The sequence below is a fragment of the Cryptomeria japonica genome, chromosome 6, assembly GCF_030272615.1.
Source record: "Cryptomeria japonica chromosome 6, Sugi_1.0, whole genome shotgun sequence".
NCBI classification, from domain to species: Eukaryota; Viridiplantae; Streptophyta; class Pinopsida; order Cupressales; family Cupressaceae; genus Cryptomeria; species Cryptomeria japonica.
In genome coordinates, this window is record NC_081410.1 from 117,094,277 (window position 1) to 117,121,118 (window position 26,842).

A 26,842-nucleotide genomic window follows, 5' to 3' on the forward strand; every position below is an offset into this window, starting at 1 on the left:
ATAATAATCAATTGATTAAGATTTTAAGACCTAGGAGGAGAATATAGGTAAAGATGACGCATAACCTGAGAATGAAGGGAATGGCGAATAAACATGCTTGGACTAGATAAGAATTATAATAGTTGTTCTGGAATTGATGCCATATCGTGAAAGAATCTGCATGCAAAAGTGAGTATGATAATGAGAATGACATCCCATGCACGGGAAAACTGAGAACGGAGAAAGTAATAGGCTGAATGCTGCTCCGATTTGAAGTGAGGAAGAGGCTTGTAGGTTAGTTATTAGAGACTGCTGAATGAATTTCTGTCAACATTTTAAATGTAAATGAATCCAGGGATAAAAGAATTGTAATTCACTCAAAAAGTATCTCAGCAAGAACACACTCACTCAAATTGAGGAGGTGTATGAATGTAGAAATATCTCTCCACTAGGAATGACATTGTTTTCAGTTAGGCACAAATGAAAATGGTGTTGAGATTGGAACTATCGGCATTCGACAACATGATTATGATCGCACAAGCAGTGATCAGAACATAAAGCATTTTGATGTAAGAGTATCCCCGATTCTTGGCAATTTTGCATCAACCAAAAACATTTTTCTTTTTAGTTTGTTCTCGTTTTGCAGTTCAACATTTCATTCTACGTTTCTTTGCATTTGCTCACCGGATCTTGCGGAGTTGGATTCTAATTGTGAGCATGTTCATCTTCCTTATTCTTGGTTTGCGGGATGTTTGGATCTTTTCTCGGCAAGTAATCGCTTCCAGAATCCAAGATAGTTTTCTGGCTTAGAATATCGGAACCGCTTGGACCTATTTGCTATTGGCGAATCTTGTGGATCTCTTCCGTAGCTTGCAGAGCTTTAGTTCGTTGTTTCCAATGTTCCTTGGTGTGTGGCTGACCTTCTCTTGGGTCTGTACTTCATCCTTTGGATTTTCCAGAGGGATCTCTTTGGCGAAGGCCGACCTTGTTGTTTTACACGTTTCATCTTGTTCATCGGCATTTGTTTCATCTTGGGCCGATGCGGATCATCCTTGATCATATAAATCAATGTAATTAAGCATTTAGTAAGCAATTTTAGAGAAGATAGGAGATAGATCTAAAGATTAGGAGTTCTGGAGTTGGCTCGCATTCTTGCTTGAGCCGAATGTTGCATAACACGCATGTTTTGTATTTAGACCTGTGAGTCGAATGTTGTAGCCAGCATGTTGCCGACAGTTTGTAATCAATTTCTTTGATTTTATAAATCTGATTATGCATTGCCTCCATCATATTGTGTTGAATGTGTTGTGTTAATCTGCTGCACGGTCCAGATTGTTATCCTTGAGGACCCTCCTAACCATTATTGCACCAATTTGCAAGGAATTCCAAAAGTAACAAATGGGCATACTAATAATTGAAGTTCTTTATCAAGGTAAGTGATAGTTATTCCAATATTCTCGAACGGCAAGAATTTCCCGATATGATTAAGGTTAAACTTTGTCTCTTGATAGGTCATGCATATTAAAAAGAGTTATTCTATCAATGGTCTTTTGGTCTTTTAATGAATTTGAATGGTTTTGAATGAGTCTACTAAGGATCAAGTCTTGTTTAGTGTAAACTCCCAACATCATAAGGAATGATGTTGAGATTGTGTATGTTCTAAAATTTTCCAACTTAACTCTGGATAGGTGATGTATATTAAAATCTGTTAATAGTTCTTTGGTCTATTGGTAGTGTTCCATGGAAACGCGTTTCCTCCTCTCAGGCCCAATTTTCCCCGTCCCCGAAACTTTTTCCCTTTGTCCCCTCGTCCCCGAAGCCCGTCTCCACGTCCCCCCGTCTCCCCGTCCCCAACATCCATAGAACACTGTCTATTGGTGAAGTTGAATGGTTTTGAATTAGCCTACTAAGGATCAAGTCTTGTTGAGTGCAAGCCTCAACATCTTAAGCGATGAGATTGGGATTGGGTTTGTTCTAAATGTTTCCAACTTAACTCTTGATAGATCATGTATATTAAAAAAGAGTTATCAATCAACAATTCTTTGGTTTGTTGGTGAAGTTGAATGTTTTTGAATGAGCTTACCAAGGATCAAGTCTTGTTGAGTACAAGGCCCCAACATCATAAGGGATGAGGTTGGGATTGTGTCTATGGAAACTTTGGCGGAATGAGCATACTAATAATTCGAGTTCTTTTCAAGGTAATTGATAGTTAGTCCAATATTGTTGCAGACCAAGAATTTCAAGATATGATTGATTATATTTTAATGTTCTAAATCTTTCCAACTTAACTCTTGATGTGTCATGTATATTAAAAAGAGTTGTCAACTAATGGTCCTTTGGCCTATTGGTGAAGTTGGATGGTTTTGAATGAGCCTAGCAGGGATCAAGTCTCGTTGAATGCAAAACCTCAACATCATAAGGGGATTATGAGGGTTCTAAATGTTTCCAACTTAACGCTTAATAGGTTATGTATATTAACAAGAGTGTCAATCAGTGATCCTTTGGTCTATAGATTAAGTTGAATGGTTTTGAATGAACCCACAAGGGATCAAGTCTTGTTGAATGCAAGACCTCAACATTATAAGGAGATTGCTAATGTTCTAAATGTTTCCAACCTAACTCTTAATAGGGTTTTGTATATTAACAAGAGTTATCAGAGCCTTGAAGATGAATGGTTTTGAATGAGCCCAGTGGTGATTGTTGAGTGCAAGGCCTTGACATCATAAGGGAGGAGGTTGGAATCATGCTCATGACAACTTTGATGAAATTGATGCTTCGTAGTCCTTGGTTTTCATTTAAAAAAGCTCAATTTCCAAAATAATCTTGTAGACAATATAAAATCTTATCATAAAAAAAAGTTTTAAAGCATTAAGATTGTCTTTGAAGAGATAGTGGAGAAGATTATAATAATGGCTTTTAGACAAGCTATAAGGATAACATGGTCTCCTAAAGGAATGTATTGGGAGAGGAATTTACCACACCCAAGAGACTAGGGGAAACCAAAGAGATCATACTGATTAAATTCAATACGGGCAACACCATTGAATATAAGTGTTTACGAGCTTAAAGAGATGTATGGACACTTGCAACTAAAAATAATATAAAGGAAATTGTGGATACAATTAATGAAAAAATAGTCACTCAATTTATATTCATAAAAGTAGGCTGATCTAGTCAAATTATGAAAGGGAGAGATGACGTAAAGTGGGGGCCAGCAGCAATTGCTTCATCCCAAAAATAGGGCGAGGAACCCCCCAAAGCGATTGCTTCCTAGGAGATAGGCAACGAACACGCCGTACATATATAGACACGTTTCTGCGAATAACCATAGATTGGACGGGGGCAAATGACCCACGAACTGCCGTATTATTCTTTTTACAGGCCAGACGCCAAATTTACAGGGAACCCTTTGAACTGGGAATGCATTTATTGTTTTTTCAGGCACCTATTTGTGAAAATATGGATATGTAACACGATTTTGGGCGGTTAGATTCTCCTAGCTATTAAAATATTGTAATTTAAAAAAATGCGAAACCCTATCATTCAAGGTTTTTGCGATTGATTGTAAAATTTTCACGATTTATGCTTTTACAGTTGCAACCATCTATCGCTTACTAAAATCCTTTGAGGACGAGATTCCCTTGAGATCAATTTTAAGTATATAACTACAAAAATAATATTTATTTACCTTTTCTTTTTTTACTCTCGGATCAGGTGTGATTTGGGATATTCTTAACACAATCGAATTCAAAAATAATTTAACCACTATATAGATTGTAGAAACTTGATAGGGATAATTTAAAAAAATAGTTAAAAAAAAATATAATAAAATAATTAATTTAAAAGTTAAAATTAAAATTAAAATTTACTGAACAATGTAATAATATATAATAATTCTTTAATAAAAATAACAATTTATATTTTCATGTAGTAACCAAAGAAGCTAAGTTGTGAATGGGGTAGGATACATGTATGCTAGGTATGACAATTTTTTTCATAAAATTGGGTGCATTTGAATATGTTTGTACTAAAAAACTAGTATATCTATTTTTAGAGAAATATATGTTAAGTATGCCAAAAGATATCATATTTGTTAATTATTCCACTTAAAAAATATTATATTATTATATTATGATATTGTAATCATTATTAAATTTTTATTAAGATATTGCTATATTTTTATTTTTTTATATTTCTATCGAACTGCAAAAAAATCTATTAAGACTAATTATTATTATTATTACAATATTATCATATCTTTATATTATTATTATAATATTAGATTGACATAATTACGAAGTTAACTATTAGTATGATGGAGATAGATAGAATTAATTAATAGTTAAACTCACAGTGAGTGGGAGTTGAAAGGAGAGAATAAATAAAATATATTTTTTGCTTTTCATATGTTTAAGTGTCACAAACACGTCAAATTTAATGATTCTAGTTTTTATTAACACATATTTGTGCATCCATTATGTGAGTGTAATACACCTTCGGCGTAAATATAATAATGATATGGTTTGAGGTTTTGCAATAATCGTTACAAAGGGAGTCGGTATAGATCTAGATCCTATGTAGGACAAGTTGATGTGGATCCTATTGATTGAGTAAAGACAGTTCATTCTGCGAACCCTACATAGTTTTGTTATGATTCTATGCATATGCTTATTTCGCAGTGTTTCATATCCAAAATTGGCCTAGTTTTTGAGTCATTTGACAATTTAGAATTTTTTAATAAAAGAGAGTATCTCTTAAGTAAGTAAAATAGTAATTTTAAAACAATTTCTTATCAAAAGGTTGTACTATAAGTGGCTGAACACGATTGATAAGAATGATGATATATTCCTTGATTACACCATCCATCAAGATTCAAATCAAATATAAGTACATGAATGATTAAAAAACAAAAATTGAAAAAAATTGCTATAATTAAAAAAAATACTATATATTTTTATATCTTTAAAATAATTTGAAATTGATATTTTTTAAATACACATACTTTAATTTTTATTTATATGATCACAGCATAATGTTTCAATGTTCATACCTTACTGTCACTGTAAAATAGTAAATACCTATTTATAAAATAAAATATTTTAATATACAAAACATACAATACCTTACCCACAATAAAAATGGAATATAAAAAATAGAACAATTTAAGAACGACTTTCACACTTCGGAACACCCAAAGAAGCAATGTTTAATCAGGAAAGAATCCCGTCGATTCTCAACTACAAAAGGGTGTTTACCGTGTGTGTTTTTCATGTGGGATAAACGGACTATGCTGGCGAGACGAGGAGGTTAATCCAAGTCAGAGTTAATGAACATGAAAATAACATTCTACATAACGGCGTACAAAAGTCACCCATCGTTGTACCTATGCATAACATAAAATAGCGTATTTGTATCGAGGCCAAAATCATTTCAAAGGAAGAACATAACTTGAAACAGGGAAAAAGAAGTGACGGAGATTGAAAAACATATAAGAATCCTAACATATATGATGATCTTATCTTAAGCAAATCAGGAAATCACATTGTGATTCTTTTGATAAGGAAATATTTATTGTGGAAAAGCTCACGTGTAAAAAGATTCTCATTAGATTATGTTTATATGGGGTCTATGATGTTATATCCTTTGAACCTAAAAATTAAAGCTTTTCTCCCATGAAGATGAGCCTTGGAAATGGTGATACGTAAAATCTCTCAAATGATGATTTCATAAGTTACCTAATAATAATATTTAAAGAAAGCAAACTATTCAATCCCTAGAAATGCATCAATGTATAAGTAATAGTACATTGGTGCATCCTAAAGACTAAATAGCCATTTCCATATTTAAATGGAGTGCATTGTGAGCTAAAAACACTCAATCTAGCTATTTCTGTCTAAAACCTTCATTGGCGATGAATCTACGTTAGTCAGCTGACATTTTTTCAAATCCATGCGGGTCCTCCTTATATGCTTCCATGACTTTTGTAGAACTGAGTTCCAATAGAGAAGGGACGAGAAAAAAGAAGTCAAACAAACCTTGCAATCCAGTAAGAGTAGTGTATGATAGGAAACATATTGAATGTTCTATCTGCACTCTCACAATATGACCAAAGCACAAGCCAACAATGCTAAGGATTTTCCGAGTACACCACTTCCTTGTCTTCTCGGGTCTTTTAGAATGTGAGCTTCTCTTTAAAATCTACAATTATTGTAGATTAATTTTTCAAATGGCTGGCAAATTTTGCTATTAAGTGTGAAAGACAGCCCAGGAAAGACATGGATTTCCTTATTATATAAAGAAATCATAGTTCTCTAAACTCTTTCTTTCTTTTGTAAATATTGCAATGGGCTGCATGCTTTTATGTCCTAGCATCAATAAGGCTCTATTTCCGTTTTGGTTTTTCAGCTGATTCTTATTGGTCATCCCCTCTCTGATAGACAGTTATGTTATCAAAAAATATTCTTGCATTTAATGGCTTTGTTTGGCTTTTGCAGGTTGTTCATTAGGATCGTTTTATTACATTCGGGGGTTCCCCTGAAAATTCCTAGTCCGAAAGACTTTATTTATCTGGCTACTATAAGGCAAGTTATTGAAGTTTTTCCAAAATAAATTGGAGTCCGAGTGTAGAATAAGCAAGTTTTCAGTAGTTACAAACTACAAAAGTGAACACTAGTAAATCTCTTTGAAATGAGTTGGTGTTATTAATGAAGAACCTTTTGTTGCTACGTATGCTCTTGAATTGAACGATATTGTTGTTTTTTGTTTATTTCATCTCTGTAGAATGTCTGAAACTCCAGATTCCTGCTTATATCCTTTGCACTACTGCAAAACTCTGCATATGGTAAGTCAATATATTATTAATGGTCAAATTATTCTATTTTTATTGGCAAAAATTTAACTTCGAATGTTGAACCGTTTAAGAATTGCTTTTAAGATTCGGGAGAAATTACCAAAGTAAGGCAAGTTTTAACCACTTGTTGTTTTGTCTCTTTTGATATGTTTGTGTAAGGCTATGTTACTGAATTAGCTAGATATAGCTCTATTTCTGGCCATGAGACATATGGGAATCGGGTATAGATTGGAATCGTTTGTGGAATCGGGTAGTGTTTATATATTTTCAGGTGAAAACTTTGTGAAATGGCACATGGCATACTTGGGTGGTTCCAATGTTGACATGGTGATTCTAACTGAATCCTTGTCAACTTCAGTGTCAACAGGTTTTTCAATGCATTTTGTTGACTTTGTGATAGACAAAACCCTAAATGTCCATCCCAAACACTAAACGATTGCATTAGTTTGCATTTTATGTGCAAGGAAAATGCAAGAAATTTCACATTAAAAAATGCTCCATTCTCTATTCACAATACAATTCTCCATTCTCCATCATTTTATTTCACTGATTTCATGGTGAGGGCCAAGGAAGTCATTGAAGCAGTGTGGAGAGGAAGAATGAAAGAGAGAAACTGAAATCTCTACCCAATGCCCTATGGATTGCCCTACCTCGCTTCGCCATGTGCATCTATAGATCATAAGGGGAGGTGCTCGAATAGTCATCACAACTCAATTCAGTTTGGCTATTAAAGGAAAAGCAAGGTTGTTCGTTACACAATTGAAGACATGATCATATCATCTTAGATGGTGGAAGATAGGCAAAGAAGCTTTGGAAGAGAGAACTTGCATATTCTGTAATAAGGGAGTGGTAGAGATGGAATGTCACTTCATCAAGGAATGCACAACTCACGAGGATATCCGTATTCAGTATGAAAACAGTTTGAAGGTTAGCAACATGCACCGATTTTTTGATGAAGCTAGGATTAATCAAACTGCTAGCTTCCTAGTCAAGATTCATAGTAGGAGATCCGACATCAAAAAGGAATTTCAAGATAATTTATCCAATAATATAAGAATCTTTTCAAAGTGAAATAGTTTACAATTTACAATTTAAAAATTGTAAATTCATGATATTAAATTTTAAATTTGAATTTTTTTATATATACTTCAAATTTCTTTTGCTGTATCGTACCTAAGTACCCATTCTGATTCAATAACCTAAATTTAAAACATGACTTGACGTAACAAGGTTTAATTTGTTCGACCCACTTTTTTTGGTTATGGTATACTTATTTATACAAAATGAAAATAATATGTACTAAACTAATTCATAAAAAAATGCACTGTACTGATAGGGATCCACATGTTTTCAAAATTTGTTTAGGTAAGGCATGCACAGGGTTATCACAATGTGGCTGGAGAAAAAGACGATAAAGCATACTTGTCCTATGAATTTGTCGATGCAAGCCTCACTCCTTTGGGATGGCAGCAGGTATGTGTGTGTTCTTTAGAGCCTTGATAAGGTCTTAATCTACAATATATCACATGGAAATCAGAAATAGGTTAGACAATAGGCTTAGGAATCAAAATATGAACTCAAGGATGATATGCTTTCCAGTACTTGAGAAGCAAACTGAATATGAGTCGATTGACTAGTACCTTATTATGTAGATGTTAGATGGGCACAAGCATATACTTTCTGTTTCTTAGATATATTTTAGTGTAGTTCCATGCTGAGTGACATGTATATACAGATTACACAGCTGACTTTTGTGTTTGCTTTTAAAGTGACATTACGAGTCTGGGGCAAAACAATAGAGTTGTATCTTCTCTATGTTATTAGGCTTTTGTCCTTTATGAACGGTATGGTACATTTATAGAGCATGCAAGAGGCAATTTAACTTTTCAGTAAAATGTTCTGTCAGCAGGGCCAATCATCTTACTATTATTTGCACTGAATTTGATCTCAACACTTTTAAAAAGGAGAAAATCCGTTCATTAGCATATGGATCTTTTCAGAACTATAAAGCATTGCTGTGCATAATACATTAAAAATGATGTCTAACTTACAGTATCAAAAACAGGTTAACCAACTTCGTACGCATGTTGCTAATAGTGGTCTTGCGTCTAGCATTGAGCTGGTCGTGACTTCTCCTTTGACAAGGTACTAAAATGACTAGCATGCTAATTTCTCTATTGTTTTTTTTTCCTAATTCTAATGTAAAAAGTCTCATAAGGCATGCGATTGTGGGCCATAAGGTTAAGAAACGTCTGTGATCTCACTCATTGTGTAAGACAAAGTTAGTTTCCTTTGACCTAGAACATTAATCTTGAACACTACATGGTGCATTTCTTGAAATTTCATCACAGGACTATGCAAACAGCATTAGGTGTTTTTGGTGGTGGAGGCTATATAGATTCTGATTCATCTCCTCCATTAATGGTTGCTGGTAGTGGCAAGAGTGATCGCACTGCAATTTCAACTTCAAACTATCCACCTATTGTAGCTGTGGAATATTGTCGAGAAGGTGTGGTAAGTGTATGATTATACCTTTATTTCTTTTTAATTTCTAACTTTTAATTCACTTATCTAATTATTGATCCTTCCACTTTAAAGTATACTAGATAAATATTTCTCATGGGACAAATCAGAAAATGCTCTGATGCCAGTTGATCACAACTACTTATATATAATTATTATGCTAATATAGCATGATAATCTGTGAGATGCATTTGTAGCATTTTTATTATGATTAGAGTTATAGGAGGTTTAACCTTCTAAATATAATAGGCTTTAAGAGGGGAGGCTCTGATTTGTCAACATACTCGATTTAGGTTATAATATCCTTATTCTCCCCAGGGACTAAATCCATGTGACAAGAGGAAAAGCGTCAGTGAGTATAAAACCCTCTTCCCTAGCATTGATTTTTCTTTGGTAAGATATCAAGCGCTTTAAGTTTAACTTTGCTGTTCTTAGAAATGGCTTCTTCCATATTTATGACTATTTCTATATTAGCACAGATGATGGCTTCTTCTTGTCTTTTGGTTTAGTTGTATGGTATTCTGATTTGTTGTATTTTATATTTCATTTAACAATGAGAGTTGAAATCCAGACCCTTTCTTATCACTTTATGTAGGTAGAAACAGATGAAGATGTTTTGTGGAAGCCAGATATTAGAGAAAAAGAATATGAAATTGCGGCTCGTGGAAGAGCTTTTCTTAACTGGTTTGTATGAATGATATTCCCTGTCAAACTTTTATCCACAAACGCAATGTGAAACCCTAGAAATTTGGCAGCAGAATACATTATATATATGTGCACAGATTATTCAGTCCTCTCATGGAATCCTAGAATAACTTATGCATCTGCCAAAGATGGCATTGCAGTTAGTTTTAACAAAGTAATACAAAAAGTTGAATGTTGTACTTTAGTCTTTAAGGAGCTAATTTTGAAGATGAAACTGCTGCTCACGAGGGCATCATATTGATGCAGAATATTTATTATCGTTATAGTATGACAAAGTAAAATGTAGACCAGATCCGTTGCCCTCCTGAATTTCTTATAAGCTATGATACACAGTAATACAACACAACAAAACAAATTAACACTAAGGGTACCAATAAATAATGTCTTAAATTGCAGTCGTTGAGATGATAATTGACATAATGAGGTGTGGTTTCTACACAAATTTTATTCATTTACCAAACATATATTGTTGAAGTATAGCGTCTGTCGGTAATCTACTGATCTGACTGAGTCAACTAAGTTGTCTAATTGGCCTAATTGGCCTTAGACAATTAAGTTTTACCAATTGGTTATATTATTTTGTGATAAAATAATAATTAACATATATCGTAAGTGAATCAATTAATATATGAATCGATTCTATGAATTGATTAATATATGAATCTATTAATTTATGAATCGATCCTATGTCAAAACAAATCAACTAACTCATTATAAGACGTGTTGATTAAGTTATATTAACTAACCGATCTGAGGGAAGAGGCGTGATGATTGGAATAAGTCGTGATGATTAAGGGACATCGTGTCAAGTATTTAGGATTGGTCTCTCCCTCAGCAGGTCGCGTTATTAGTGACAAAAGAAACAATATACATTCACATCTAATATATCGGGTTTAACCCATCATCTACAGCAGTCCATATTAGCAATACATCGTATTGAAGACACAGGCATATTACGCATTGTTCACCAGATCGTATTCCTTCCTCTCCGAATTCGCTGTCATCTTCAAGTCTGCATTATTCGAACAGCAATCAGTTTGAGTTTCTCCTTGTAACGTGATATCTCTGTCTCCTGCAGATCATCATTAATATAGCAGATCGAACTTATAGTTTGAACTGTCAAATATTAGCACAACCATGTTTAATTTTACAGATTGGGTTACTAGCTCTGACACTCGACATAAATGGGCATCATTAATAGTCAGCTATTAGGACCTTGCCCTACAGTTGACATAGGGCTGGCAGCCAAAGAATCAAATGCACAGCAGAGTGTAAGTCAGCGACTATCATGCCACTAGATGATCTGCTTCACTAGAGCCTTTTCTAAGTGTAAGTAAGATAAACTAAAAGGGATTATATATAGATGCAGGGTTCCTCCTCATCCCGCAGCCAATAGTAGTTCCAAAATCTATATCAGTAGGACAAAGGAGAGAAAATCTGCAAGCTAGCTGAAAATCAAAGTTTCTACCACAAAGCACATTTTATTGGAGAACAGCAGATACGATCAATCAGCTTGGAGGAGGAAGACATGGCTGTCACAAAAGACACTCAACCTCTGCAACAACTACAAAGAAGTTAATTATCAGCTCTGAGAACTGAATGTCACTCAGTTTATAGAGGGTACCCCTATTGCCAATTCGAAGCATAAGTCACTTTCTATCTACACTTCCTTAAGGCCAGTCCCATCTGTATGCATAATAACTTATGTTGATTTGGTTTAAAAAGGAGGAAGAATTCCATTTTCCCTCACAGACACCTTAATGGGGTTTGGGGTCAGCCCTGCACTTTTCAACATAACTAGGCAGCTTTACTTGGCCTTTTCCATTCACGGTCTCTCTCCACCAATGTAAATCCATACTCATAGGCGTCCTTGGTATTCTCATAATTGTGAACACCAAGCAATTTCATCCCACGTAAAAGCTTATATCCTAACATACCCAAAATTACCTCTTTCACCACTCTCCTCTGGACTCCTTGGGCACATTATTAAAGAGCACAAAGCACTTCACAATGTGCTCAAGGACAATAGGAGGACAATCCCTATGTTCTAATTGTCTTGTCTAGACTATTCAATTATCCCTGAAAGCTATATGAAAAAATGAAAAAAATGAATTTTTGGACGGAAAATTTAAGCAGGGTTGTGCAGCAGCATGAAAAATCCTTGCTATTAGTGGCATAACTCTCCGAATCAGCTAAGTCTTAAGAGGCAAATTGCTGCAATAATCTAAGAGCATGTTGATGACGATCTTATGGCGAAGTGTGTGGCCACTCGAGCAGAAATCTCAACACAGGCAAATTTTCATGGTACAAGGAAAAAAATTCTGGACAAATGTCATCTCTCCACCTCTGCTGCATGCAACATCAACACACTGCATGAAAAGTGACTCTCACCCACCCTTCTAGTTTCTTATACCAAAAGTTACTTTGTGGGCATATATAGGCTATAAATTGCTGTTCTCTATGTTTATCCATGCATGAAAGGAAGAAGTACCAGATACTACACTGTTCTCTATGTTTTTTTACAAAAAGAAAAATATGTTTTATTTCTTTCTGTTCTCTGTTAATAGTCAGATCAGTTTTTGTAGCTTCTGAAATATATTTCTTGCAAAAATCTGAAAATTTTCATTTTGGCTTATTGTGGAAAAATTGACAACTTTTTGTAACCAAGTTTTGTTATACATTAAAATTAATTACAGTATATCCCAAAAAAGGATATAAATCCAGAACAATAACTTTTACTTTTTTGGCATGTGCTTGGCCTTATTCAGCGAACACATGCATTCATCCTTGTGTTATACCTGTATGATTTTTTTTTTGTGTTGAGTAGTCCTTACCTACCCAGTTGTGGAATACTCCTGGGGCCTCTGCTTATTGTACACAGATAATTATATGCCATTTGGACTCCGCAATGCTTTAGCTACCTTTCAATAGATCACATTGTATATCTTCGACAAGATGGTAAATGGGAATTTTAAAGCCAGAATAGATGACAGCTCTATCTATAGTATAAAAGAGATACATTTAGAGGCTTTCACAGAATGTAGGGAATGTGAGCAGCAAAATTAGTCTTAAATCTAAAGAAATGCAGGTTGATTGTACCCCAGTTGAAGCTTCTTGGACACATTGTGTGTAAATCTGGAATGAAGAACACAATCAAGGTCATTGTGGAGATGGAAGCACCGAGTGATGTGCCTAGGGTAAAATTTTTCTTAGACCATGAAGGTGCTATGGACAATTTATTAAAAACTTTGCACAAGTATCTTATCCATTGGATGCTCTAACAAGAGCAAGCCTTTAAGGAATTGCAGATATGTTTAATCACTTCACCTACCTTGTTGTGTCCTAATTGGCATAAAGAATGGTATGTGCATATTCTTGCTTCTAATTTTGCAATTGGAGCTTCCTTGGCTGAAGTAGGAGTTCATTGACTAGATCACACTATATTTTTTGCAAGTCCTTTTCTCTCTAAGGCGGAAAAAAATTATAGAACAATTGAAAGAGAGGCTCTTTGCATGATCTATTCTATCCAGAAAGTTTAAAACCATCTATTGGCAACATTGTCACATTTTTTATGGACCACTAGGCATTGTTGTATCTCATGAATGAGCTCATTATTCAAGGCCCTATAAGGAAGTGGTCATTGCTCTTATAAGAGTTTAGTCTCAGGATTGTCATTAGGCCTGAAAAAAGATTGATAGCCAACCAAGTATCTCAAATTATGTTGGAAGAACTTGTCGAGGGGGTGAATGAGGAATTTCTAGATGCACAATTATTCCACATAGCTGTTTTACCATCTTGACATAGCTGTTTTTTTTATGTGATTAATTTTCACACAAGCTCCAAGCCACCATTTTAGCAGCTTTTGCAAGATATCAGCTTGTTCGACATGCAAAATTAATGAAGTGCAATCTTAAGTCAATTTCTTGATAGTGTTCTATTTATACCAATTCGTTTTCTAGAACAAAGGTTGGTCATTTCTCCGTTCTCATGGGATTGCAATGCAGAGCAAGATCTAGGGTTTCAATCTTTACATGTCTAGTTGCCATTAGAGCAGCTCATTTGGAAAATCATAAAGAAATAGGTCATTTGTGGTAGATATTGTAACTGAATGTCACCTTGGTCAGTTGTGATCTTTGGGAAGATTTTTGAGTGAGGAAGTGTGATATGTTCTTAATGTAGGGTTTTCTCTCTCCACATTTGTTGCTATGAATGTAATATTGACTTGATAAGTGGTGTAGCACTTTAATACATTGTAGATTGTGTGTAATGGTCATTTTCTTATTACAAGTGGATTTCTGGAACTTTGGATAGTGATTACTAAGTATGTTTAGTTGCTTATATTGTATCTCTTTTGTTATTTTTGTGTGTTGTCTTCTATGGTCTATTGTGATTTTGTAATCCAATATAAGGCACTGGTCACGAAAGTGTTTGACCCTCTATGCACCTTAAAATGAACAACATGTTTAAGCAATAGTTTAGGAGTAGGAAATAGATATGTATGCATTTCATGGTTCAAAATTTTAATGAGGGAAACATTTGTAGTGAGCCTTGAAAGATCTCCACCCTAGGAGAGTCATGTCTTGCATACCCCCATCATGCAATGCTGCAATAATGATTTTATCAGCTAAATATAGGCTATAATAGTAGGTTAGTTGTTAATCCAATGATAGAATTTTGGGGTCAAAATGTACATCTGGATTCTGCTGCAGTTTGTCTATTCCTTCTAGGTTTAGATGAGCCTATTGGTTGAAAATTTTGTACACCTGGGAGGATGTGCAAAATTGTGGTTTCAACCACAACACGTGAGTATAAACACTCCTAATTTAGGGAAGGCTTCGCCTTTTCTAACACTTAACTAAAACTAATTTAATCTAATATGGGTAAGACAACAACCTTTCCTTTTTTTTCAGAAAAGGTTATGTTCAAACAACAATTTTGAAAGAATTATAACAACTTAAAACAAAACTAAGAGAGGAAATGAAGTTTCTTGAAAGCACAAAGACTTCTGTCACTTCCTCCGGGACGGGAAAATAGCAACCAAGCACAAAGTCTTGAGTTTCTAAAATCCTATCTACCCTTTTCAAAATGATGAAATAAGAACAACGTACAACATAAGGCAGCGCAAAGTCTGCGAGTATGATGCACCTTCAAGTCGTTTTGAATGGGAATTACTACAAGCACAAAGTCTTGCAACTCTTCTCAACTCCTAATAACAAACTAAATTAATTCAACCTTCAATATTCATAGCACCAAGTGTGCAGATATTTTGAATGAAGCTCTTCTCAACAACTTTCCACAATTTCAAGCAAGTACAAAGAAATGTCTCAATATGACATAAGAACACAATGGGCACAAAGTATGGCTTCAACACAAAGTCTGAAATTCCAAACTCTTTGATATTATTTGAAAGAAACAACTTACAACTACAAAGCTCAAAGTCTTTATGAGTGCAAAATTCTACAGAGTTTTCTTGCTTGCTAAAAGGATAAAAGATACATAGAGCACCCTCATGTATATATAGGAGAGGGGCTTAGAGCAAAATGTGGGAGAAGTCTAACTAAGACTTTTTCCACAACTAACTAACTATGACATATTCAAATTACAGCTCTATTGTTAACCAACTTATAATTTGTTTACATGCAATTACAATTTACAAAATTTCAAGTGAAAGTTCACTTGCAACCATGAATCTTGACATTACATGTAATTTGTCGAAAACAAAATGCATATACAAAAAGTAAGTGTTGAAAGACACTTTTATTCTTTTCCATTTGTGGCCATGAGGGATTGGAAATTGCTGATGGATCTCTGCAACTTATCAGGATCTGAACCTGTTGTATTCTTGGCAACGACAACTGTCTTGACAATGACATCAAAGTATCTAACTCCTGCCTCTCTGTGTTTTTGAAGAGTGGTTTGCATCTTATCAAAGAACACTTGGTAATTCACGAACTTGTGGATCAAAGCTATAGCAAATTGCTCCGATTCCAACTCCTGACGAAGGCTCGGCACTAAATCAGTAAGAATCAAATTTTCAGCGAGTATCTCTCCATCATGACTTAAGATTTTGCAAGATACTTTGTCAAAACTGGAGATGGTATCTCGCTCAGCTTCATCACACATTTCAAGGGTAGCTTGCACGTCTTTGATGACCAATGACTTATTTGCCATGAGCTCTTTAAATTTTATGTATCTTTCTCTGTTTGGAATTACCATATTGTTGCATAGAATTTCCAGTTTGATTTGGTCCATCTAATGCCAGTTCTTCAAATCTTTCTCAATTGAAACGAGACTCTGGTTGAAAGTTTCCAAGGTCTGATTAAGCTTTACCTTTGCTTATTTTAGATTGCTCAACATGTGCAATGCTTTTTTCACCACTTGAGTACTTTGATTAATCAACTGATCTACCCAAGAATCAACTGCTTTAGCCTTTTGAGCATCTTTCTCCAATTGTTTTATAGATTCTTCAGATGTGGAGGAGGTCAAAGGATCAACCTGTTTTGAAGAATTTGTGATCTTTTGGATCACCGTGATGAGCGGTGAATTCTTCTCTTTGAGCTCATTCTTCTTTGCTAGCAGCTCATCGTAGCTTTGGACCAGTGAAGCTACTGAATCTTGGGCATCATGCATAATACCAGAATGCCTCTGTTGCCCAAGTTCCACCCTCTTGAGCCTGTAGTTTGACAATTGCATTTCTTCTGGCGGTTTCTCAATTAGAGGCTCCGCCACTTCTGCATATTTCATTTTATTGCTATTTACCACCACCCGCAAGACTGTTTTCGCCTTCTTACTGACCCTTTGTTTAGGTTTCTCGAGCTGCTAAAAATAAAATATGTTTGGAGAGACCTCTTGCTTTTTCCTTTTGGGTATAATCGAACTCAACCAAGGGAGTAGTTCTAATGAGTTCGCATTTGAGTTTGCAACTGTGGTTTGAGAAGAAAGAGGTTCAACTTGTACCACAACTGTCACTCTAGGAGGAGCCTTTGTCTGAACAACAAGTGTTTGTTTGGATGACAAATCATGACTTGCTTCTGTCATGAACTTATAAAAACTCATGGTAGAAGTATCGACCTCAGGGAAATAAACATTAGACAAAATGGCATATGAGGGATTCACATCGAAGACATTCTCTTAGCTACTATGAGAGTTCTCAATAGGTACTTCTATGCTATCACAAGCAAATATGCTTGGTTCCATAGAGAAAGAATCCACATCCGTATCAATTGGAGACATGGGTACATCAAACAATAATTGGGGAAGGGCTGTATGAGGAGAATCTGAGCCTATGGAAGGAAGTGATTTTGTTGTATTCTCCTCATGAGTATCATTGTCAGCAACAATAACTTGTATTTGCACTTTTGGCCTTTCCTTTCCTTTTAGTGACACTTCTGGTGGAGGAATAACCAAAACTTTGCTGACCTTCAATTTGAATCTTGTGCCAGAAGAAGAGGCACCTTTTTTGGATTTGATTCTGACCTTAGAGCTTGCCCAATAGGTCCAATTGAATCACCTTCTGCTCCACCTTTAATCTTTATGGTCTTGACATTATTGTTTTTTCAGCCAAGCATTGGTGTTTGCAAGAATGGGCTGAAACTTGTCAAGAATTGAATCACATTCCTTCTTTGACCACTGAGGAGAAGGAAGAGGGGCTTCAACAACCCTTTGCTCTATGTACTTTGGATCAAGAATTTTTCCATCATCTACCATCCCTTTTGGAATCCTAGTCAAATCAACATCTACAATGTGCTCCAGGGTAAGCTTGCTATAGTCCATTCTTCTAATATCTTCTTCAGTGCGAAGATCGGCCCATATATCTTCGAGGCGATGAACATGAGTGAAGGCCCTCTTGATTTTGTCCTTCATCCCTTGATAATCAAAATCTTTCCTCTCTTTGAACTTCCTCAACTTGATTTCTTGGAGTTCGGTCTCCATTGCGTTGGCCCTTGCTGGGGTGTTCAAAGAATACTGTTCGATTTGCAATGGATTGTGTGAGGAAATATTGATACCTAACTTGTGATTGGCAAGTTGTATTGCATGAACTGCTATCCACTGTCTTGCCAACTCCATCAAAAGGATCTTGTCAGTGGGATACCGGGGTAACATGTATGGTTGTCCTTCAAAACATCCAACTCTCATGTAGGTGAAAGTTGGAAACTGCAAGAATAAACACCCATATTGATTCACTTTCTTCCACGTTGCCTCAGAGAGCCTTCTATTTTTGAGTGTTTTATCAAAAAGACACATGAATTGACCAAAGAACGCATCTTGCACCCTTCCGTAATAAACCCTGTTGGGCCTTAGAGTCAATTGCTCATAGTACTTCCATATTGGCACCAATGACCTACCACCCTTAGTAGAAAGACTAGGAAATTGTTTGAGTGACGCTGCGATATACACCAAGTATGAATTCATATAGAAAGTGAAAGTAGTGGGAACTTGTGACAACTGCTCACACAGGTTGTCGCTGATGACTTCTCCCCAAAATGTGAGATCGCCCCTTCCTCACGATAACAATACACTTGTACATCCAAATTTCAAACATGTTAAGAGTGTTTCAATCCCATTATTCTGCTGAGAAGAGTGATCATGTCACCAACTTCTTCAATGAAGTCGCAACGATACAACTTAGGCCATCTTGAAAAGCAAGTCCTGGGAGTATTAAGCCACTTGGCATTGATGTGCTTGATGCAGTCAGATCTTCTTTGATTATAATGATCCAGAGTACTCTTCATAGTGATATCTACATACACAGGAGTTGCGGGGACTTTGAAGATCTTATGAATGGTTTCTGCATCTAACCTGATAATGACTTTCCAATCATCATCTCTGATTGTTCTAGTCTCCTTATCAAAATGAGAGGCACATGCAAGCACAAACTTGGGCTCTAGGGCAGCCACTGGGAAAGAAGAGACCAAATGAATATGGTTATTCAAGAGCAACTGCATCCCATGTGTTGGTGAGCCCTTTGTTCTTTCCAAGAACTTAGACATGTCCACGTGCTCGATCTCTGTCTCAGATCTCATCAATGAGAGAGACTACTTGAGTGGGAGCAATCTCATTTTGATATTTGTCATACTTTGTGATGTCCCTGATATAATTAATAATAATAAATTTAATTACTTTATTGTAAGGCCCCAAATTTAATAACAAATCTTTCAAACCCTTTTAATTTAATTAGATTAGGCAATTCTTAGTTGGTCGTGTCGGCCTGTTTGTAACCCTTCAGGAAGTTTCCCGGAGCCCATATATATGGCCGAGTTGGTCTTTGTCATAGGTATGCGAATTTGGTATTTTTCTTTGTATGTGCAAATTCCAGTTGGAGTTCAGCTTGTCTGTCATTTTGGAGGTGAGAGATCCTCCCTACTTGGCATTCGCAGTTTCGGTGGGAGTTCTCCTCACCCTATTTTGCTTCTGTTTCGAGTCTGTGTAATTTGTTGTGCGATCATTATCAATATAATTTCCTATGCATGTATGAATTTTCATCATCTACACCTAAGTCTCTTGTGCCTGGAATAATAATAATTCATTCCACTACTCTATATAACTTCGAACTGATTAAGTGTCTGAAGGGCTCGAGGGCCGAACTTGGCGAGCATTCACCCACCGTGCGACCAACTACCATACACCCCATCCAACTCCAAACGTGTGACCCACTACCATACACCCCATCCAAGTCCAATTGTACGACCCACTACTGTACAACCCCATCCAACACCCACCGTACGACCCAGTACCGTACACCCCCATCCAACACCCACCGTACAACCCAATACCGTACACTCCCATCCAACACCCACAGTATGGCCCACTACCGTACACCTTGTCCAACACCCACGACCAAACATACTACCGTACATCAAACACTCATTGTACGATCAAGACATTGTTCCACGCTCCGAATAGAGAGAGAATATTGTACGAACGTCACAGAAGAGAGGGATTACCGTATGGACATCATAGGGAAGCATACCGTACAACCATCACGTACAACCATCACGTACATGGAGTAGTGTTTTAAAAGACCGTACGACGTACGAAATCTTACAGTGGTATCAGAGCTTGTGATCTTGCTAGCTTGTCGTGTAGTGGATGCAAGTGTACACTAGAAGGAGCTACTGTTCGACCGACCGAATGGGGGAACAAAAGGATCTTGCAAGAGAAGTCATGGCACTATTAAGGGAGCTAACCAGAAGCCAAGCTCAGCTCAACGACACCATAACCAGAGGGGAGCAACTCCAACAAATCATGGAGGAAACCTTACGACAATTGGCCTTGGGAAAAACAAATGGAGAACATAATAGGCATGGCGATGATTCGGTCACTGGAAGGTCAAATGTCCAACGCTCACATTCACGGCCGCTGATGCCGACTTTTCCTTAAAAATCTGAAACCCCACGCGGAGAGAATGAACCCACCTTTCAGGAGATGCAAGCACAGTTGAACCAAGATTGGAGGGATGCAAATCTCAAGGGGGACACATCCTTCAAGGATTATGCTGAGCTCCAGATGAAATACTCGAGCGGCAAAAGTTGGGGCTATTATGGATACTATAACAATGACATCAAGCGGAAGGTCGGCAAGATCAATCTGTCATCCTTTGATGGGACCGGAGCAACCTCGGCACAAGCTTGGATTCAAAAAGCAGATACCTACTTCCAACTCAACCCCATGCCTGAAGATGAAGCTATCAAGTTTGCGACACTTCACCTGGAAGGAGTCGCGCACAAATGGTGGCATCATGGAATGGTCACTCTTGGCCATGACCAGATAACTTCCTATGCTGACTTCACGGAGAAGCTCATAGATCGGTTTGACGGGAAGGATCCAGACCTCAATTTGAAGGAGTTGGTGCGATTAAAACAGTCGGGACCGGTGGATTGTTACATCACAGAGTTCCAGAGACTATTCGTGTTGGTAACAGACATCTTAGAGTGGTGATTGGTGGTCTTGTTCATGGACGGATTGATGGAACCTCTGAAAGGTTGGGTAAAAAGGTTCAACCCCAGCACGCTCACCGAAGCAATCAAAAAGGCTCATAACATGGCAACATCTTCCTCTTCCAGAAAATTTTGCACATACCAAACCACCTTTCGTTCCGAAGGAGAAGGATAACAAACCCTTTCCGAAGAGGTCATTTCTTGATGAAGCCACAAAACAAGAACTTAGAAGGAAGAAGCTTTGTTTCACCTGTAAGGAGCCATGGGAACTAGGACATCGATGTTTGGGCAAAGGAAAGATTCACTATATTGAAGTAATGTCCAATGGAGAAGAGGAGCCTGAGGAAAGTGAACCACCAAGGGAAGAATCTGTTGAGGAAACCAGCCTGGCGAAGAGAATCTCCACATTGGTACGGAGGGGAGGGGTCATTGCCACACTGGCGGGTACCCCAAGGTGCAGTGTATTTGGGGTACGTGGTACACTCCAAGGGCAATGAGTCTTGGTTATGCTCGATAGTGGGGCCTCGCTCAACTTCATAAACTCATCAATTGTCACCCTAAAGGGTTTGTGTACAAAGGAGCATGAAGGGTTCGATGTCAAGGTGGCAAAAGGCAATCTCCTATCATGCACTCACTTGGTTCCGCAACTGAGCATCACCATGGGCAATTACACGGTGATCAACGATTTCTTCGTAGTAGATCTGGATGACACGGATGTCATATTGGGCATTCAATGGAAGGACACCCTCGACCAGTACACACAGAGCTTCAAAAGGATGGAATTCTCATTCGAGGTGGATGGCAGGAAAGTGGTTCTCAGAGGAATGTCGAATGGTGGCCTGAGGGAGATTTCCGCCAAACGGATGGAAGCCATCTTTCAACATGATGAAGTAGTCTGGGCAGCACATTGCTTGATCTCGACAAAACCTGTGAAAGAGCATCCGGCTTACTACTAGGATGAGGAACTTCAGTCGGTTCTGGATAAGCATAGTTTAGTCTTCGCTGACATTCCACCTGGTATATCTCCACATCGAGGGTTCGAGCACACCATTGAGTTGGAGGAAGGAGAAAAACCCGTTATCACCACATCCTACCGCCACCAGAAAGAGTTCAAATAAGAGATAGAAAATGATCTAGGAACTCCTCGATAAAGGATGGATTCGGCCTAGCTCTAGCTCCTGTGCGTCCTCGATGGTACTGGTGAAGAAGGACGAAACTCTCAGAATGTGTGTTGATTACTGTGCACTGAACAAGAAGACTATCAAGAATAGATACCCCATTCCCAGGATTGATGAGCTGCTGGACAAACTACATGGCACAATCTATTTCTCAAAAATTGCTCTCTGCTCCGGGTACCATTAGATCTGTATGAGGGAGCAAGATGTGGAAAAGACAACTTTTCGTTGCCATTACGGGCAATATGAGTTCTTGGTCATGCCGTTTGGATTAACCAATGCTCCGACCACTTTCCAAGCCTGCATGAACCACATCTTCAACAAGCAACTACGTAAGTTCCTACTGGTATTCTTCGATGACATACTCATCTACAACAAGACTTGGGAGGAACATCTAGGACATTTGGATGAAGTATTGGGGATTATGAAATCGCAATCATTGTATGCCAAAAGGTCCAAATGTGAATTTGGAATGACCGAGGTCCTGTACTTGGGTCATGTCATCAGCGCCTAGGGGGTACAAGTTCACCAGGAGAAGATTCAGGCAATTTTGGATTGGCCTCCACCCAAGACTCTCTCGGAGTTGCATGGATTTTTTGGATTGTGCAGTTATTATAGGAGGTTTGTGAAAGGATTTTCACAACTTGGTGCACCATTGACAAATCTGACAAAGAAAGGATCCTTCCATTGGAATGTGTAGGTGCAATAGACCTTTGACAAATTAAAAGAAGTTATGAGTACGTGTCTGGTTTTGGCACTACTAGACTTCACTCACCCTTTCATCTAGGAGTGCGATGCCTTGGGAGAAGGCATTGGAGCGGTGTTGATGCAAGACCATCACCCCATTGCGTTCGAGAGTCGGAAGCTCTCGGGAGTTGAGTGGTTGTACTCCATCTACGGCAAGGAGATGTTCGCCATCATGCATGCACTGGCGAAGTTTCGACAGTACTTCGTCGGGGCAAAGTTTGTTGTGCGGATAAACGACAACAGCTTGTGACGTTTCTTGGAGGAGAGGGATCTGAATGAACGACAACAAAAGTGGGTGAGCAAAGTCCAAACATTTGATTTCGACATTGAATATGTGAAGAGGACGAATAATGTGGTAGCTGATGCCCTGTCAAAAAGGCTTGCCATATGTTCTTTATCCCAAATTTTGGCGGATTGGAAGGAACACCTGTTGGTTGAATACTCCAAGAATACTTTTGCCTGGGAACTGATGGATGGTCAAGTGCAGAATGATTGATACAAGGTGGTTGACGACATCATTTACTACAAGGACAAAATTTATCTGGTACCCGAGTCCAAGATGAAGGAAAAGATTCTGAAGGAAATGCATGACTCTCCCTTGGCTGGACACTCGCGATACTTGAAAACCTACAGACAGATCTGAGAAAGGTTTTCCTGGAAGGGGCTTAAGAACCACGTCTTACAGTATGTGCGGGAATGCTCCACCTGTCAGCAGAACAAATCTGAGCACACCCTACCGGCCAAATTGCTGCAACCACTGCCAATTCCCGACCAGAAATGGGATAGCATCTTGATGGATTTCATTATTGGGCTCCCCAGAGTGCAAGGAAAGGATTGCATTTTCGTCGTAGTTGACCGCTTGACCAAGTATGCACATTTTTTTGCCATCCCCACACGATACCAAGCAGTTCAAGTGGCCGAGTTCTTCTGTGAGGTATTCCGCTTACATGGTCTACCGTGAAACATAGTCAATGACAAGGATAGCCGTAAACTGAGTACCTTCTGGATGGAGTTATTTCGGTTGGCAGGAACCGAGTTGTCGCCCAACACGAGCTACCATCTGTAGACAGACGGACAGACCGAGATTGTGAACAAATGGCTGGAGGGTTATCTTAGGAACTACATCTCAGCTCAATAGAAGGCTTGGGTTCGCTGGTTACATTTGGGTGAACACTGTTACAACACCACCTATCATATGTTGATAGGCATGCCACCCTTCAAAGCTCTGTACGGTTATGAACCTTCTTCATTTGTTGACCTGGCATTGGGAGACAGTCTTGCACTGAGGGCCAAAGATTGGCTTCAGGAGAATTTAGACATCTTGACATCTCTCAAAGATAACCTGTAGAGGGCTCAGAACCAGCAAAAGATGTATGTTGATCGACATCGGGTTGAGCGAAATTTTGAGGTTGGCGGTCTGGTATACCTCCGACTTCAACTGTAGAGACAATCCTCCTTGAAGACAAATGATAAGGAGAAGCTGAAGCCGCGTTTCTATGGACCTTATAGGGTGGTTGAGAGGGTGGGTGAAGTTGCCTACGAGTTGGAGCTTCCTGAGGGGAGTCGGATTCACAATGTTTTTCACGTGTCATGTCTCAAGAAGGCCATTGGGCAGTGCTTCACAGTGTCCAAGGATCTGCCACCCATCGACGAAGAACGAAAACTAATTCTGGAGCCGACGAAGATCATCGATGTCAGAGAAAAGAGGTTGAGATCACTCATAGTCAAGGAGTTCCTTGTGCGCTGGAAGAATCTACCCATCAAGGATGCCACCTGGGAAGGCGAGCAAATTCTGGAACCTCCAAGCTTGCAATTGCTTGAGGGCAAGCAATTTTTTGCTCGAGAGGACTATAATGTCCCCGATATAATTAAATAATAATAAATTTAATTACTTTATTGTAAGGCCCCAAATTTAATAACAAATCTTTCGGGCCCTTTTATTTAATTAGATTAGGCAAGTCTTAGTTGGTCGCGTCGACCCGTTTGTAACCCTTCGGGAAGTTTCTCGGAGCCCATATATATGGCCGAGTTAGTCTTTGTCATAGGTATGCGAATTTGGTATTTTTCTTTGTATGTGCGAATTCCAGTTGGAGTTAAACTTGTCTGTCATTTCGAAGGTGAGAGAACCTCCCTACTTGGCATCTGCAGTTTCGGTGGGAGTTTTCCTCACCCTATTTTGCTTCTGTTCCGAGTCTGTGTAATTTGTTGTGCGATCATTATCAATATAATTTCTTGTGCATGTGCGAATATTCATCATCTACACCTAAGTCTCTTGTGCTTGGAATAATAATAATTCATTCCACTACTCTATACAACTTCGAATTGATTAAGTGTCTGAAGGGCTCGAGGGTGGAACTTGGCGAGCATTCACCCACCGTGCGACCCACTACCACACACCCCATCCAACTCCAAATGTGTGACCCACTACCGTACACCCCATCCAACACCAACTGTACAGCCCACTACCGTACACCCCCATCAAACACCCACCATACGACCCACTACCGTACACCCCCATCCAACACCCATCGTATGGCCCAATACTGTACACCCTATCCAGCACCCATCGCACGACCCACTACCGTACATCCTGTCCAACACCCACAATACGGTCAAGCATACTACCGTACATCAAACACTCATTGTACAACCAAGACATTGTTCCACGCATTGAAGATAGAGAATATTGTACGGACGTCATAGAAGAGATGGATTACCGTACAGACATCATAGGGAAGCATACCGTACAACCATCAGGTACATGGAGTAGTAGTGTTTTAAAAGAACGTACGACGTACAGAATCTTACATACTTATATTTCATTTTCTTGTTTGGAGGAGATGTCAGCTCGTCTGTCATCGAATAGGAATCTGCAATACTGTGATGAAAACTTTAGAGGGTAAGAACATCTTCAACAACCATTGGGGATTCCATAATCCTCAAACCTTTGAAAACCAATGCTTACATCAAGATTTGGGTGGGTTTTTATCACTAAACAACTTGGACTAACTCAAAGATGCTTTGCGGATAAGCGTGGACAGCGATGGGGAGGAAATTGGATCTTAGGAAGTTGACTGCAAGTGAAAGAACTTTCACAACTCGCACTTGTAAAAGACCCGATTGCAAGTATGAGTGTTTTACTTGAGAAGTGAATGAGAATGAGGGCTTGCAATCGAGTCTTGGGGACCCGATTGTATATGCAAGTTAACTTTTGGAAACGCTTTGAAAATGGATAAGCATGGTTGCGAATGGAATGAATGGCCAAGTTGAGATGCAATGATAATTTTTACACTTGCAGTCAGGTCTAGAAGATCCGATTGCAAGTTTACAAAAAGGGTAGAATGATATAATTCATACTTGTAGTTAGGTCTTGAAGACCCGACTGCAAGTGAATCTATTTGCCTTGAAAACATTAAGACTTGCAACGATACCTCAAAATGGCGGAAAAACTTGCAATCGGCCAAAGGCAAAGTGGAATAGAAAAAACAACACACAAATGCTTTGAATGAGGTTCAATTAAAGCTTGCTAATGATGGCGCTATAAAAAGCTTGCAATTGGATGTTCAAAACTCCGCAACCAAGGGAAAACATAAAAAAATGTAGATGCAAACATTCATATAAAAACCTCAGCAAGAGAAAGACATAAGACTCAACCGAATTTGAAATAAGGAAGCTTACCTTGAAGCCAATACCATTGAAGAAACTAAAAGAATCCTTATGCGAACCCACCACAGCTCCAAGATGAAAGGATTCGAAATGATTCAAAAATCTCAATAGGAAGATTTAAAAAGATGCTAGGAAGAGACTCCTATTCCAAAACAACAACGCCTTGAATGCTCCCCAAGGAAAGTGCTGAAAAATTTAGACGTGGTGAAAAGAGAAGGGGAAAGTTAGGTTTCGCCAAACCTGATACAAGTAAAAAGAAC

General features: G+C 38.1%; 1 protein-coding gene across 4 annotated transcripts in view; it reads left to right on the plus strand.

The window, feature by feature from the left end:
* The window catches only part of LOC131074809 (phosphoglycerate mutase-like protein 1), a 50,434-nt gene that overhangs the window by 3,073 nt on the left and 20,519 nt on the right, over positions 1–26,842 (plus strand). For 2 of the 4 annotated variants that reach the window (XM_058011498.2, XM_058011497.2), the window contains 7 exons: positions 6,474–6,560; positions 6,760–6,820; positions 8,195–8,302; positions 8,895–8,974; positions 9,181–9,343; positions 9,671–9,745; positions 9,948–10,036. In XM_058011498.2, the coding sequence (XP_057867481.2) occupies positions 6,761–6,820; positions 8,195–8,302; positions 8,895–8,974; positions 9,181–9,343; positions 9,671–9,745; positions 9,948–10,036 (575 nt within the window). In that variant the 5' untranslated portion in view covers positions 6,474–6,560; position 6,760. Of the gene's footprint in view, positions 1–5,847; positions 6,159–6,473; positions 6,561–6,759; positions 6,821–6,912; positions 7,757–8,194; positions 8,303–8,894; positions 8,975–9,180; positions 9,344–9,670; positions 9,746–9,947; positions 10,037–26,842 lie in introns of those variants that run through there. The other 2 variants (XM_058011495.2, XM_058011496.2) reach the window with 2 other exon arrangements.